The 15,261-nt window shown below is 39.4% G+C and overlaps 1 protein-coding gene across 1 annotated transcript in view; it reads right to left on the bottom strand.

Annotated features, from left to right (window-relative positions):
* Positions 1 to 13,643, bottom strand: part of KNTC1 (kinetochore associated 1) — an 87,872-nt gene extending 74,229 nt beyond the window's left edge. Inside the window, exons 1-10 of the mRNA XM_036765209.1 lie at positions 13,515 to 13,643; positions 9,604 to 9,724; positions 8,156 to 8,271; positions 7,679 to 7,757; positions 6,265 to 6,342; positions 4,833 to 4,867; positions 4,423 to 4,533; positions 2,253 to 2,346; positions 790 to 842; positions 437 to 552 (exon numbers count right to left, since the gene is read on the bottom strand). Of these exons, the coding sequence (XP_036621104.1) occupies positions 437 to 552; positions 790 to 842; positions 2,253 to 2,346; positions 4,423 to 4,533; positions 4,833 to 4,867; positions 6,265 to 6,342; positions 7,679 to 7,757; positions 8,156 to 8,271; positions 9,604 to 9,724; positions 13,515 to 13,643 (932 nt within the window). The remainder of the gene's footprint in view (positions 1 to 436; positions 553 to 789; positions 843 to 2,252; positions 2,347 to 4,422; positions 4,534 to 4,832; positions 4,868 to 6,264; positions 6,343 to 7,678; positions 7,758 to 8,155; positions 8,272 to 9,603; positions 9,725 to 13,514) is intronic.
* Between the last annotated feature and the right edge of the window lie 1,618 nt (positions 13,644 to 15,261).

Here is a 15,261-nt window from a genome sequence, read left to right as displayed (position 1 = left end):
AGACAACACCCTCATTTTAAAGATGAGCAAACAACAGGTCCATTAAGAAGGAATTTATCCAAGTCACATACAATTAATAAGTAGCAGAGACAGAATCTAAAACTCTGACTTAATCTGGTGTTCTTTCCAGATATTACAGATCTCAAATTGATGGGTGCCCTCTCAGTTTCCAGTTCTTCTCCACCACAAAAAAAGGCTGCTATAAATATTTTTTTTACCATGGTTCCTTTACTCTTTTTTTGATCTCTTTAGAGTACCTAGGAGTGGCATCACTGGACTAATGGACCTGTTTTTCCACAGCCCCTCCAGCATCTGTCATTCTCCTTTAGCCCCAGTCATAGAGGTAAGCATGCCACAGTTAACTGAATTGTCAAAGAGAAGGAAAGGGGGAAGGGCAAAGTAGAAGAGAAGGAATCCATGATATGCTTCCATTTACCAAGTGACTGATGAAGAAGAATCAGCCTCTGTGGTGAGAATGAAGTCTTCAAAACAGGTAGAAGGCCAGTTCCAAACAGGAATTAGAGTATAAACGTCCCATAAGCTCAGTATATTCTATTGAAAAAGAGAGCGATCTTACAATTGAAGACTTATTTTGGTATATTGTAATAAAAACAACAAATATGTCTAAACTCTGAGAAAGTAGATATACATCTACAGCATTCATAGCTTTGGCATAGAAACGTGCCTTTCTTTTCAAAACAATATGCCAATTCTATTTAGTGCTTAGGTTAATGGGAATCATAAATTTTACAACAGTTTTTTAAGAAGAGATATAGATCAGAGACATACAGCAGTATCCAAAACGAAGAGCAGATTGTCTGTAAGTTGAATCTTCTTCACACCTACAAAAGCAAAGACGTGGGAGAGTTCCAGTTGGGGATTCTATACGATGACAGTCCAATAAGCTTTTCCATACATTTACTGAATATCAGAATTACACAGGAAAATATATCAGCCATGAAGAGGAAGGTTAAGCTTTGTCATTTAATTAGATCAAACATTGATGCAACAGGTTCACTCTGAACCAGAACATGAGCTAACCCTTTCATAATGGTCACTCCAAAAAAAAGATATTCCAATGGTCATTTGTCTCTTATGCTAGTTTTCAAGGCTAGTTTTCAAAAGTGAAAACAAGAAGTAATGAGGAAAGAGAGACCTCTAAAACCCAGGTCATTACAATTAAACCACTGGAAATCTATAATAAATAATTTTAGTTCAAAAAGGTGTCCTTGTTCAGTACATCTACTCATAAGTTATGAATTTGTGACATCATTGTGTTTACTCTCTACTTATACAGATCTCAATGGGACTAAACTGGGGTAGACCGTCTGCGTTTGTGGCTATGGGCAACCGGGTGACGAGACTCTCCTGGTCTTCAGGCGACAGGTAGCCAATCCATCACCATGTCTCTATAAGAAGCTGTTCTAGCCTGAAAGGTCATGCCTGACTGAGTCTGAACTCTGCTGAGACAGGCTCCAAGAACCCAAGGTCCTCTCTTCTCAACCACCTTGGTGTATCTTCAGCTCCTTACACTCCATATCCAATCAGTTTCCAAGTCCTGTCACTTCTACCTTCATGAGATTGCTTGCTTGTGCATGGCCCTTTCTCTCCTCTAACACTGCCCCCACCTTGCTGCCAGCCTTCAAACCTCACACCGGGACTACTGCAATAGCTGCTGATGGGTCTGCCTGCCTCAGGTCTCTCCCACTCCCATTCATTCTCTGCTGTGCAGTCAAAGCTCTCTTCCTAATAATGTGTGGGTCTAACCACGCCATCTCAATATTCACTCCTCACTACCTCCAGGATTAAATAGAAAATCCTCTGCTTGGCATTCATAGTTTGACCCCCCACACCCCCATCCTCCACCTTTCTAGTGTTCTTACATCTTATTCTTCAATCCAGCAACACTGACCTCCTGGCTGTTCCTCGAACAACACACTCCATCTCCTGCCTCTGGGCGTTTTCCCTGACTGTCCCTCATGCCTGAAATGCTTTCCCTCCTCATCTCTGCCTCCTGGCTTCCCTGGCTAACATTTAATGCAGGTGCCTTCCAAATGAAATAACTCCAACTTATCCTGTGGGTCCCTTGTATAGACATAGTTGTTTGCATGCTGCCTCCCCCAACAGACTGTGAGCTCTTTAAGGACAGGGACTGGGGTTTCTGCTTGGTGCAGTACCTGGAACATAGTAGGTACTTAATAAATGCTTATTGGCTTGAGCTGCACTGCAGCTTCATTAGGTTCCTGCTTTACCTTTAATCATGTCTGAATCAATAAAATTCTTAACAGCTGCCACTTTGTTCTCAGGATCCAGCTCCCATTTAGAGAGTGCAAAATGACCAGTTCCCTAAAATTAAAAGAGGAAAAACTATAGTATCATTTGCAAATTTGCTTCATGGAACTGAAAACAACTAAAAAAAAGTCTGCTAATGTAATCTACAGTCACCAAAGTTCAATTAGAATATGATAGAAAATAAAAATGACCATATCCTATTGCTATATTATTTTAGTTTCCTTTCAAGTGCATTGAAAGAGAATAAAATCCCAAAGGTGAATTGTTTATGTGCATTATGTATGTCTATCTATGGAAAGAGAGCAACAGCTAGAGAAGAGACAGAGAAAGACAGAACAAGAAAAACAAAGAAAAAGACTGGTTCAAACAGAGACACAGAGAGGTCACCAAAAGAGGGCCTTGGAGACCTGTAGACAGCTTTTCCTTGAGATGCTTTGGTTCTGCCTCTGCATGACAAACAAGAGGAGGAAGTACACACTTTCTGGAGGTTATTCTTAGTCTCATTAATGATCTCACTGCGAACTTAGACATTATTAAGGCAGTCATCAATAGTCCTGTTTTGCAGCCAAGGGAATATTGCATAAGTGCTTAGCACAATGAATTGTTCTAAAATGCTGGTGAACGACAGGTTAAAAAGATGCTTATGGTACTATCTACAAGCTGAGATCTAGGTATCTAGCAATATGAACTATCAGCTTGCAAAGCATACAAGGTTCCTTGACAGAAGCAACTACAGAATTAATTTTAACAATTCAAATATTATTAAGATCGAGCTATACATAAAACTGATAGATTCTTTCTAAAGGGGGTCATTAGAGCCAAGGAGGTTGTTCTACAAAGAGATGGAAGAGAGATACCCTTCGGGGGAAAGGTTCTCCAGATGTTCCTATCTACAGGTGGCACTGTTCTGGTTGCATCAAACCTCAGAATGCTTCAAGGGACTTCTGGATGAGACCAAGGGACACTCAAAACTGATCAGTCTATCAATCCACTCAGGAAGAAAGTGTACGAAGAATGTCGATTGCTGAGACTATGACACATCATTGAGATACTCCATTTTCCCAAAACAGGCACTAATGGGACGGAGCCAGAACTGAATGGGAAGAGTAGAGAGAATTATTGGTAGTGACTCTGATGATCCCAAGTTCTTCGTTGACAAAAGCCCAGCTTTTCAACGTTAAAATTCTCCTAGTGATGTGCCAAGGCTCAATTCTAGGTATCTGAACAAGAAATACTATAAAAGGATTGCATCTCAAAGCATGTGATCACCAGCAAGAGAGACAGGCCAAGGAAGTAATAAAAGTGAGAGACAGCGGACGAGCTGTCTCAGTGTGACACTGGTTTATATCCATGAGATGCTAAAAGACCCAGAGAAAGGACTATGCTGTATTGGGTAGAACTGCTATGAGATAGTTACAGTGAAATATGGACAAAAATAGCTCAGGACAAGGTTTCCCTTCATTAAAGGTAATATATGCACAAATTAGATCAAAAATCCATCAAAACAATGGGAAAGGGATATTAAAAAATGCTTTCATTAGCAAATCCTACCAAAAAGTGTATACATGTATGATCAATATGGCAAATAAAAATGCAGACATTCTATTTATAAGATTCATTTTACCCCTCCCCATAAAAACAATCATGTTAGTTTTTAAAAGAAATACAGAAAATTTAAGACCTATACTATCAGAAATTAAAACACTATGGGCCACTCTCTGTAGTAAAGAATTTTTCCCATGCTGAGATTGTTTCTGAACCATTTCCTTCTGATTATTGTGTAAGAATTAAGCTTATTTTGCCCAATTTCCTTTTTTCTTTTTTAAACCAATGACAGGTTTGTGAGCAAGAAGGGTAACTTGAGCCCATGAAAAAAAAGCAAAGAAAATCCCAGGCAGGGATTAAATCAATGACCTTGGCCCGATTAGCACCACCCTCTAACCAAATGAACTGGACAATGAAGAAAATGAATTGAATCAAAAATCCAAAGCTAGTTTTGCTTATCAAGTTTGTTTCAAAGCCATAAAATCTTCTGATTCTCCAATGTACATTTAATTATCACTTCTATACTAAACTAAATACTTCATTGCATCTAATATTACAAAATGAGATGTAGGAAAAAAGAATTACCCCAATCATCACATGGTTTTCACTTGTTAAATCTCCAGTCACAAAGCTTAAACAGCCAAGGTCATGATAATTTTCAGTAGCTATAAAATTGGTCTTGGTTTGTCCTTGTAACTGCAAAAAAGAAAAAAATTAAGTTAAATTACTAACTCTAATATTTAAAAGAGTGTAAAAGTTTGTGTAACTCAAAAACTTCAATGAAATTTGGAAAATTGGACTAACTTAAAATTTAATATAAGTAAAACCTCTTTGAAAGCTATTATATAAATTGAAACTGCTAAAAATGCCTATGACAATTCAATCATTTCTAAAAAATAAAAAAACAAAAGAGTAGAGTATTTTATACAAAATACAGAAGTGGAACCACTTTGTTACAAGGTCAGCAAGGTTTTATTCTTCATGAGTCTTCTTACCTCCTTTGCTGCTCTGAAGTCCTTCTTCTCAATGGCTACATTAAAAAAGTAGCAAAAATAAGTTGGTGTTAGCAAACAATATGCAAGCAAGGCCCATCCCTCAGATACTATTCACATATTTAAATTAACAGTTCCACAAATCACAGAAATCATTGAGAAAACGTATGGTCTAGTCAAGTGGTTCCCAACCACTGAGACACAGACACCTGGGGAGCCATGAAAAGCAATGTAAGAGATCCTGGTTTTCCATGCACAGCAAGCATAATTTCTCATGAGCCGCTAGGTGGTGCCATAGTGCAAAGTGCTGGGCCTGAAGTCAGGAAGTTGCGACTTCCCAAGTTCAAATCTGGTCTCAGACACTTTAGCTATGTGGCCTTGGGCAAATCACTTACCCCTATTTGCCTCAGTTTCCTCATCTGTAAAATGAGGAGAAAGAAATGGCAAACCATTCCAGTATCTTTGCCAGAAAAATCCCAAACGGAGTCATAAAGATTTAGACACAACCAAACAACATTTCTCAAACAATAGACACTAAGAATACAACTACCACTATGCACCCATCTATAGAATTTTTTCCTTTAGCTTAGAAAAGTCAGATATCCAACAAGGCTGGGCACTACTGACCGAGTGCATACAAATGGACCAGGAATCCAGAAAACTAAGATATATTTCTAGTCCTACCATTGATCAAGAACTTTACCTTGGATAAATACTGTTTGAGCCTCGAGCTGAGAGGCAGCCAGATAGCGCAATGAATAGGGTGCTGAGCCTGAATTCAAATCCAGCCTCAGACACTTACTAGCTGGACGCCCCTGGCAAGTCACTTAACCTGTCTGCTTCAGCTTCCCCATGTATAAATGGGTATAACGAGACCAGGGTTGTTTTGAGGATCAGATGAGATTGGGACATAACAGGCACTTAATAAACACTTAATAAATCCTTCTGGGCAGATTTGTTTACTCTCTGCCTCCAAGAATATGCTGGGCACCCCCTAGCCTTGGCCTGCTCGGGACATTCTACTGTCTAAACATAACCAGTCCCTGGCTCAAACCTCCCAATTGAATCTTCTTCCCAGTCTAGCTCTCCATCTCTCCTACCACCAAAGTCACAGTACTGTTCCTTGGGCTGCTCATTTAGTTTAAAGATCTTTGCCTGCTAACTGGCAGGTCATTTAGTTTGCACATCGTTCTCTTGTCAGTATACTTTGTCTTCCCAACTAAACTAAAGGTCTAGGAAAGCAGATAGTTTATACAAGGTATGTTTCTTTGTGTTCTCCCATAATAATCCTATAATTATTTTTTAATGAATGGGTCACTAAACCTAAATGAGTAAATGTAAAGTATTTCATTACAATGAGTATTCCAAAATTCATCAGGAGATTAGATGCGAATCAGAAATAGGTCATTGTTACATGCGTGGGCCTTTGTCTTACCTTCCTGAATTTGAGTAAGTTGCAGATCCATAATGCAGAACAATCCATTGTGTGTAAGAAGGAACACGTGATACGTACCTATTAATGTGGAAGAGGAAATAATTAAGTCAACTTAAATGTTTTCGCAATATTTTCAGAAACAAAATTGTAGATTTTTCAAGAATCAGCCAATTACAGAAAGTGTGACTGCTAACATATTTATACAGAGTAATGATGACACCCAGTAACAGGTAAATAATGGCTATAAAAAATTAAAATTCACTTTATTTGCTCAAATCCAAATTCAAAATATCATTGTTTTTCTTAAATACAATTCAACAAACATCAAATTCCTACTACACATAAAGATTCTGAGGAAACAGAATTTTATCTGATACAAATAAAAAATAGTCCCTAGCCTCAAAGGATAACATTCTAAAAAAAAAAGCATAAATCTGTAACTTAAGTCAAAAATATGGTGGGTTTTTTTTTTAAATAAGCAAATTGGTCCATTTAGCATTCATTACACACACCAAAAAAAAGAGATTATGCTCATGAACTATATGTACTCAAAACCAGGAAAAAACAGTACTCATGATAAAATAATGGTGAGTTGCAAAAGTGAGAGTAATAAATGCCAGTTGATTCTCTGAAGCTTTTCCTAAAATATATTACACTTTCCTAAAATAGAAATAGAAAATGAACTTCGAAGGGTCAGCTTATGTTTGCCAAAATACAAAGTATTATGAAGTAGTAAAACCTACATATTTTTCTTTTACAAGAAGCAAATGTTCCCAGAGGTATTCATTTTACTGAATTCTCAAAATAGTAAGCAGTGTGCCACTATACTAATTAGCTCAGAAGGGTTTTATATTTAGAAAAATAATTATAGAAACAATTAATTAGCTCAGACAATATCTCTGGTATGAAGGAACCTAGTATGTCATTAAAAAACATTTGCTCCTATTCAGAACGTTGTAAAACCTCTTGGAAAAGGAACTAAGAGTTTTAGAAAACAGGTATTTGTCATATTTTGGCTTTTACAAAAAAGTTTAACGCAGGAAAACTAGCGTATAAGGAAGGAAATTTGTGTGTCCAAATGCCTGCCATCCACAACAGCCCTAGCTGAGGAACGACAAAAGCAGAACCAGGAGAACGGACCACACGGTAATGGCAACCATCAAAGAGGAAATGTGAAAGAGAAAAAAACAAAGAGTCTTGATAAGGACTTGGAGGAGCTGAAAAATTGTTATGATACTAGGTTACGATGAATTCATTTACATATCACTAGAGACTGAGCAATTTCCAATGGTTGTATTGATTTTCATTGTTAAGTTTCAGGTGACTATTTAAAAATAAAAATAACCGAGTTAGCTGATGTGGGCATGATCTCAGAGTGATTGTATAGTTCAAAAATCATAGCAGTAAAACATACCTTCCTTTGAGCCATCTTGTTCTATGATAAGATCCTGATAAGTACACTTATTTTCATCTGGTGCTTGCTGAACAAATGCCTAATTACAAATTAATTTTTTAAATGATGGATCTAAAAAACAGAAAAGCTTACAAATGGGAGATGACATATTTCAAACCCAAACCCAGAAGTAGCATTAGCAATCATTCTTCCCCAAAACAGAAAATTTTAATTATATGATGAAAACTATTTTGGGCACACTCACTAGGAACATCTTCCTCTCCTTAAAACATCTCTTCATTGTCCACTTCTTCATACACAACTTATTTCCTGGCTATGATATCTAACATTACTAAACATGAATAGTCTGTCTCTCCACTTAAAAGGAAAGTCATTTTTATGAAATAAAATTTTATTCAGGGCTTGAGTTGGCAATAGTCAGCTAGGAAATGATTCTGAATCTAATTCGTGAAAAGGAAAAGATAAAAGAAGTCATACATTAGTAAGCAGTGTCTGGTTTGATGTCACATGAATAAGGTGCAAGTTGCCACTTCTCTCACCGACCAAAAGAAATTGTCCTCCTTGACACAAGCCAACTACATCCACTTTAGTATCTGAAAATTTCAAATCAAAGTATAAGTTTCTTTAGACTTTTAACTTTATTTACAAAGACTACAACTCTTTGAAAGCACTTTATTCACAGAATCAGAGAATTTGGGAGTTGGATGGGACCCCAGTGACAAAGTAATCCCTACTCTAACACACCTGACAAGCAGTCAGCCATCTTTTCTCTTTCAGAGTATAACCTATCCCTCCCAACAGACTGGAAAGGTGGCCACATTTAATAAGAGGAAATGTTATAAGAATAAAATAAAAGACCAGTAAATGAATTTTTAAAATCAACTGTACAAATAGAGACAGAAAGAAACTGGCTAGAAACAAGGTTTATGTGAAGAGGTCCTAGTGATCTTAGTGGACCTCAAGTTCAAAACAAATGAAGAGGATAACGTAGTGGTCCAAGAAGCTGTAATCTTAAGGCTGCCTTAATAAAAGGATCACGTCCACAAATGAGGAGGCGATGATCATATTTTACTTTGCTCTGTTCAGAACATAGCTGGAGTATTGTATTTAGCTCTAGATATCAACTTTTAGAATAAACACTAATAAATCGGAGTGTCTTCTAGAAGACAAAAGCAAAGGCCCCCAAATTTAGTACAAAATGGCATACAAAACTTAGTTGAAGGACATGGTGATTCTCAGCAGGTTCATGATCAGTTTTCATAGGTTCGAATTGCTAAAGGGTATTTATTTTTTATTCTCAGGTTTTACTGATGCCTTTAAAAAAAAAACCAACACAGTGAAAGGCTAATACATAACAACAGATTCACTTGTTTTGCTTGGCCCTGCATGGCAGAATGAGGCCCACTAAGTGGAAGATACAGAAAGACATATTTTGGCTCTCTAAAAGGAAACATTTCCCAACAATCAGAGCTGCCCCAAAGGGGGAAGGGCAGTCTCTCCTTCCCTGGAGGTTCTCAAGAAAAGACTGCACATCAGAGATGTAACAGAAGGGACATTCATGCTTGGCAAAGGGAGAGCTATCTTCCAACACTGTGAGTCTAATAAAAAACACCCTTTAGTGTGTACTTCAGCAACTCTTTGTAGTAAACTGTACAATATTGTGCAAGATTTTGAATGTATGATACATAATGATCTATCACCCAACAGAGACAGTATGTGAAAAGTTCTGTGCACAAATCTGAAGCATTCTAAATTCACTGAGAATAATTCTGTCTAAGCCGATAATCTGGGGTTCTTAATATTTTCAATTGCCTAAGACATAATAGGATAAAATATTTATAAAATCAAGATTAGGTGGAAGTAGAAAGCTAATCTCCTAGCCTAGATAACTTCTAATTTGTTTCATCTCTATTCATTACGCTTACCAAACTGAAGGTGCAGTTGGAGAGACCGACAAATATTGTCAAAAAGTGTCACTGACTGATCAACCACGATGATAAAACCATCACTTGAGCTGCATGCGTGTAACTTTGGAGAAAGTGAAGCCTATAAGAGCAAAAAGCATATCTCTGAAATCCACAGCATTTTGGGTTCAGCAAAAACATGTTAGGTAAAATAATGTTGTTAGTCAATCAGTTCTATAGGAATTATGTTTAAATGGATCATTAACTCAGATATCATATCATGATGGAATTTAGTTAAAATGTGATGATGAAAATATGCATATAACACTGCCTATCCCACAGGCAAAGTTACATATCCTAGACCAGCAAGGATTTTCATCGATGGGATCATTCCTAACCTAGTAAATCAAGCTCGAAACTTCTCTTTTAGCCCATATAGCCAATAAGTTAAAAGTTCGGTGATTTCTCTTGTCTTCATTTATCCCTTCCATTTTATTTTAACATCAGTCACCCTCATCTACTTGACAGTCTTGCATATTATTTTTGTGGAAAAGGTAAAAAGGTATGAGCTACAAAATAATACAATTAATTAATCACATTCAGAATTGGTTGACTTTGCCGTTCAGTCATTTTTCAGTTATGTCTGACTCTTCGTGACCTTGTTTGGGGTTTCCTTGACAAAGATACTGGAGTGGTTTGCCATTTCCTTCTCCAGCTCATTTTACAAATGAGGAAACTGAGGCAAACAGGGTGAAGTGACTTGCCCAGGTTACACAGCTCATAAGTGTCTGAGGCCAGATCTGAACTCCCGAGAATAAGCCTTCCTGAACTCAAACCTAGCGCTCTATCCACTGTGCCACCTAGCTGCTGTAACAACAATGCTGCTTGCAGCTACTATAGGGGTACAAGACTAGTAACAAGAGCTGCTCCTGGCACAGGTTCTTTGATCTGCTTTTCTAAGGGAAGTAACTTTAAGGAGTTAACAATCTCACTTTAATCCAACATACATATATTATTTGCTTAGTTCAGGGGGAAATGCCAGCACCCTGGACTTCAGAGAAAATACAAATAGAAATTACAAACAGAAAATATCAACAGAATCAAATAACAATATTCAATAGACAGGCTTTGTCTGATCAAGACATCACATACACAGTTACCAAAAAGAAGCACCAGCATCTGGGTTTTCTTCAAAGCCGGGGGCTCCAGTGGCTACCCAGAGTCTCCATATCAACACTCTTCCAGTGGGCCTCAGACAAAATGCTAGTTCATACCTAATCAGCAAAAGGGTGTGGGCCGAGGGCTTTGCACCTAATTAGCAAAAGGGTGTAGGCCTGGGGTGTTGCACCTAGTAAGACTTAATCAAAGGCACTTGATTACTTTAGCATTCTAAAAGAGAAAACAGTAAAAAAAGTCCCACCTTAATTACCAGTACAGCTGCCCATTTGGTTAACTGACAGGACCCAAAGAAGATATTGATTCAATATCTTTGACCCAGTAATTCCACTTTTAGGGCTATATCTCAAAGAGATCATAAAAATGGGAAAAGGTAAAATGTGTACAAAAGTATTCATATCAGCTCTTTTTGTGGTGGCAAAGAACTGGAAATTAAGGCGATGTCCATCAATTGGTGAATCCTGAATAAGTTGTGGTATATGAATGTAATGGAATACTACTGTGCTATAAGAAATGATGAGCAGGCGGACTTCAGAAAAACCTGGAAAGACTTACATGAATTGATGCTGAGTGAAGTGAGGAGAACCAGGAGAACACTGTACATAGTAACAGCCACAGTGTGTGAGGACTGATGTTGATAGACTTAGCCCTTCTCAGCAATTCAAGGACCTAAAACTTTTCCAAAGGACTCATGATGGAAAATGCCATCCATATCCAGAGAAAGAACCATAGTTGCAGATCAAAGATAGACTGCAGATAGAATGCAGATCAAAGCAGACTATTTGCTCTCTCTTTTTTTTGTTTTGTTTTTTGTTTCTTCTTTCTCATAATTCATTCCAATGGTTATAATTCTTCTTTGCAACATGACTATGTTTAATATGAATGTATATGTAGAGCCTATATTAGATTGTATGCCATCTTGGGAAGGGAGGAGGAAAGAGAGGAAGAAAATTTGAAACTCAAAAGCTTGCGGAACTGAATGTTGTAAACTAAAAATAAATAAATTAAAAAGAAAAAATCAGCTGGAGAAGGAAATGGCAAACCACTCCAGCAACTTTGCCAAGAAAACCCCAAATGGAGTCACGAAGAGTCGGACATGAGGTTACAAAGGCAGACGATACAAGGGTGGAGACTCAATTCATGACAGAATACAAAAGCTTGGTTTGGGAGTATAGGTGAAATAACAGGGATAAAGAGTTATTAACCTATGTCAGCTTGACTTAAAAGTAGAATTAAAATCAATTTTTGATTTTACACCAGAATGGTAATGGGCTTTGAGGCAGTACTTTGAGGATCCACTGAAGTAACAATGAGTGATTAACCTGGAAAAGAGGAGACCGAAGCGGGTATTGAGAGCCATCTTCAAGGGTCTTCATGTGCAAGAGGGAGCAGAGTTGTTCCTGGGGGTCCTGGTATTAGGGTGGAAGGTAGAAAGAGGAAGGTTCTGGCTAGATGCAAGTAAAAACTTCCTATTGTTTTTAGCTACCCTAGAGAGAAGAGGGAAGTCTCAGGGGGAGTGTGTGGCAAGAAAGGCCGGAGGAGGAATTATTGTTTCTCCATGGTTCGGACTGGCAGACCTTGGAATTCCCTTCGTATTTCACAATATCCTTCATCACCTTATACCCGGACTTCCGCAGTGGCCTCCTAACTGCTCTCCCTAATGCTAGTCTCTCCTCCTTGCATTCCCCCCAGCGCGTCTCCACCAGATCCATAGTCTGAAGCACCCTCCAGACTGTCATACCACACATGTTACACTGAGGATGCCCTGCCTCTCAAATCTGCCCAGCTAAGTCCTATGTTCCAAACAAGCTTCCTCTCCTTCCCTGCCTACTGAATTCCTGGACGGATGGCTTGCTGTGGTGGCACACAGACCTGCGTCTGAATCTTGTCTCTGCCTCTTAGCTGTGTCTGTGAATAACCCACTTACCTTTCTCAGCTTTTCTTTTCTCGCCTGCAGAATGGAGGTGACAGTATATATGGCTAACAATACAGGGTTGTGGTGGGGCTTCGATGGGAGAATCTACGTAAAGCACTTTAAGGAACAGATGTCAGATCTAAGGCCTAGCTTCCCTTTACAAGCCAGCTCTCTCATGAGGTTTTCCCTAATTCCCCCAATACTGAGTGATAACAACAAACCACAAACAAGCATTTGTTAAGTGGCCACTAATTGACAGGCAGTGTGGGTCTGGGGACAAAAGCCAAACATTCCCTGTACTTGAGAAGTTTACATGCTATCCAAGAAATAACAGTAAAGACAAGTGAATACAAAATATACTACAAGGTAAATACAAAGTAACTTCAGGGAAGTGACTCATGAAAGGCCCCGCATAGGACATGGCCCTCAGGCTCAGCTGTGGTTATGTAAAGGATGAATTTAGAAGGCAAAGACTGTCAGGATGCTATAAAACATGGAGGTAACGCTAATAATTAGGCTGGTGATAGTGTGTTCAGAAAGGAAACAATCAATATGAAAAAGACAGCGTGAAAGAAGAAAAGCAATAGCAACAGACGATACTGTGGTTTCACGTCTCGGTGATCTAATGAGAATCATGGTACCATCAACAGCAGTACAGAAGCTGGAAAGGGACAGTGATTTTGTGGGACATTTTAAGACAAGATGAACTTGAGGTGATGGTCCACATTCACACCCTACGTGTCCAACAAACGTTGTCGAACTCTTTGGACTGAAGGAACTCTCACACAAAGAGAATCATTTTACATACACGGGAGATGGAGATATCAGAAAGAAGTCTTACCTTCTCAGAGGATATCTTGACTAACGTGTCCACTTGATACAAAGTTGTTCCATGTTCTTCTCCCGAACCAATACTTAGGCAACCGCTTCCCGTGTCATCGCTTGTTAGCAGTTCAATATCATCCCACATATTTATCAAACTGTCTCCCTGTGATGATGCGTTAAGACGCTGGTGAATAAATTTTGAAGTTACAACATGATACGGAGTCTGGGTCTCCAAACATTCAAACACCGGGGCAACCTATCACTGAGAGGCATCACAGTATGGCAAAAAGGGTGCTAGATTTGGAATCAGGGGTCCTGAGTTCAAATCCCTGCTCTGTCTAGCTGGGTAACTTGGACCAGGATGTTTCACCTCTCTGGGCTGGTTTTCTCTTCTAGAGACCAGAGGACCTCTAAGGTGTCTACCAATTCTAAACCTGTGATCCAGCACGGTATACTAATAGGAGTACTGTGACTTGAAATCAGGAAAAACTTGGATTCAAATCCCACCTGTATATATATATATATATATATATATATATCATTTATCTCACTTCATCCCATTACCTCATTTGTGAAATCAGACCATACTTGCAGTTCCTATCTCAAACAGTTGCTGGAAGATCAAAAGAATGTACATTAAAGCGCTTTGCAAAACTCTAATTGCTATAATCTATGAGCTCTGAGAATCATAGATTGAGTGTAGGAGGTTGTCTAAGTCCAACCAACCTCTTATCACCTGCCCCTAAGATTCCACCGAGCCTAACTGATTATATGTGAGCATCCTGCTAACAAGCTTTGATCACAAGACTTAAGAGTTGGAGGGAGCCTTGGAAACACCATTTAGCCCAAGCCCTTCATTTTACAGAGAATGAGGAGAGGTGAGGTGGCTGGCCCAGGGCCACTACAGAGCCAGGATTTAAGCTTCACTCCACCGAGTCCCGATCTTGCGCTTCTCCCGCTGCACGATTAAAATCAATGCTGAATGGAACTGAATAGAGTCCTTTAGTCATTTCAGTTGGGTTCAACTCTCCCTGACCCTGTTTGGGGTCTTCTTGGAAGGGTCTGCTGTTCCCTTCTCGGGGTTAAGTCACACAACCAGGTGACTTCCTGAATCCAGACCTGGTACTCTATCTACTTGGGCACCTAGCGGCCCGCAAAACGAGTTCCTCTCCCCCAAGATTGCTCACAATGGCAATACAGACAAGCCTTGGCTCGGATGCCTCCAGCGGGTGGGGGGGGGGGGGGTGGAAACCCATCCCACTTTTGGACATCTCTAATCTTATCTAGAGAGCTATTAGGTGGTGCAGTGGACCCGAGTTCAAATCCAGCCTCAGACGCTGTGTGACCCCGGGCAAGTCATCTCACCCCAATTTGCCTCACTTCCTCATCTGTAAAATGGGGACACGCTAGGGAAGGAAATGGTAAACCACTCCAGTGTCTTTGCCGAGAAAACCTCCTGGACGGGGAGTCAGACGCGACTGAACAACAATGAAAACCATCTCGGAAATCTGCCTGTCTCTAATCTAGCCTCACTGCACCTGGTTCTGCCCTCGGGGGCCACGTCAAATCCTTCTTCCCCAAGTCATGGAAGATGGCGGGCATGTTCCCTAACCACCCCCCTCCCCCAACACACACCCCACGCTTCTCCTTTCCTGGTTCAACATCTCCCAATCAATCAACATTTATTAGGCGCCTATTGTATACCTGGCTCTGTGCTAAGCACTGGGGATACAGAAAGAGGCGAAAGACAGTCCCCTGCCCTC

The sequence above is a fragment of the Trichosurus vulpecula genome, chromosome 1 (genome assembly GCF_011100635.1).
Source record: "Trichosurus vulpecula isolate mTriVul1 chromosome 1, mTriVul1.pri, whole genome shotgun sequence".
NCBI classification, from domain to species: domain Eukaryota; kingdom Metazoa; phylum Chordata; class Mammalia; order Diprotodontia; family Phalangeridae; genus Trichosurus; species Trichosurus vulpecula.
The sequence above is the reverse complement of the archived record's forward strand: the minus strand, read 5'-3'. Positions and strand labels throughout refer to the sequence as shown.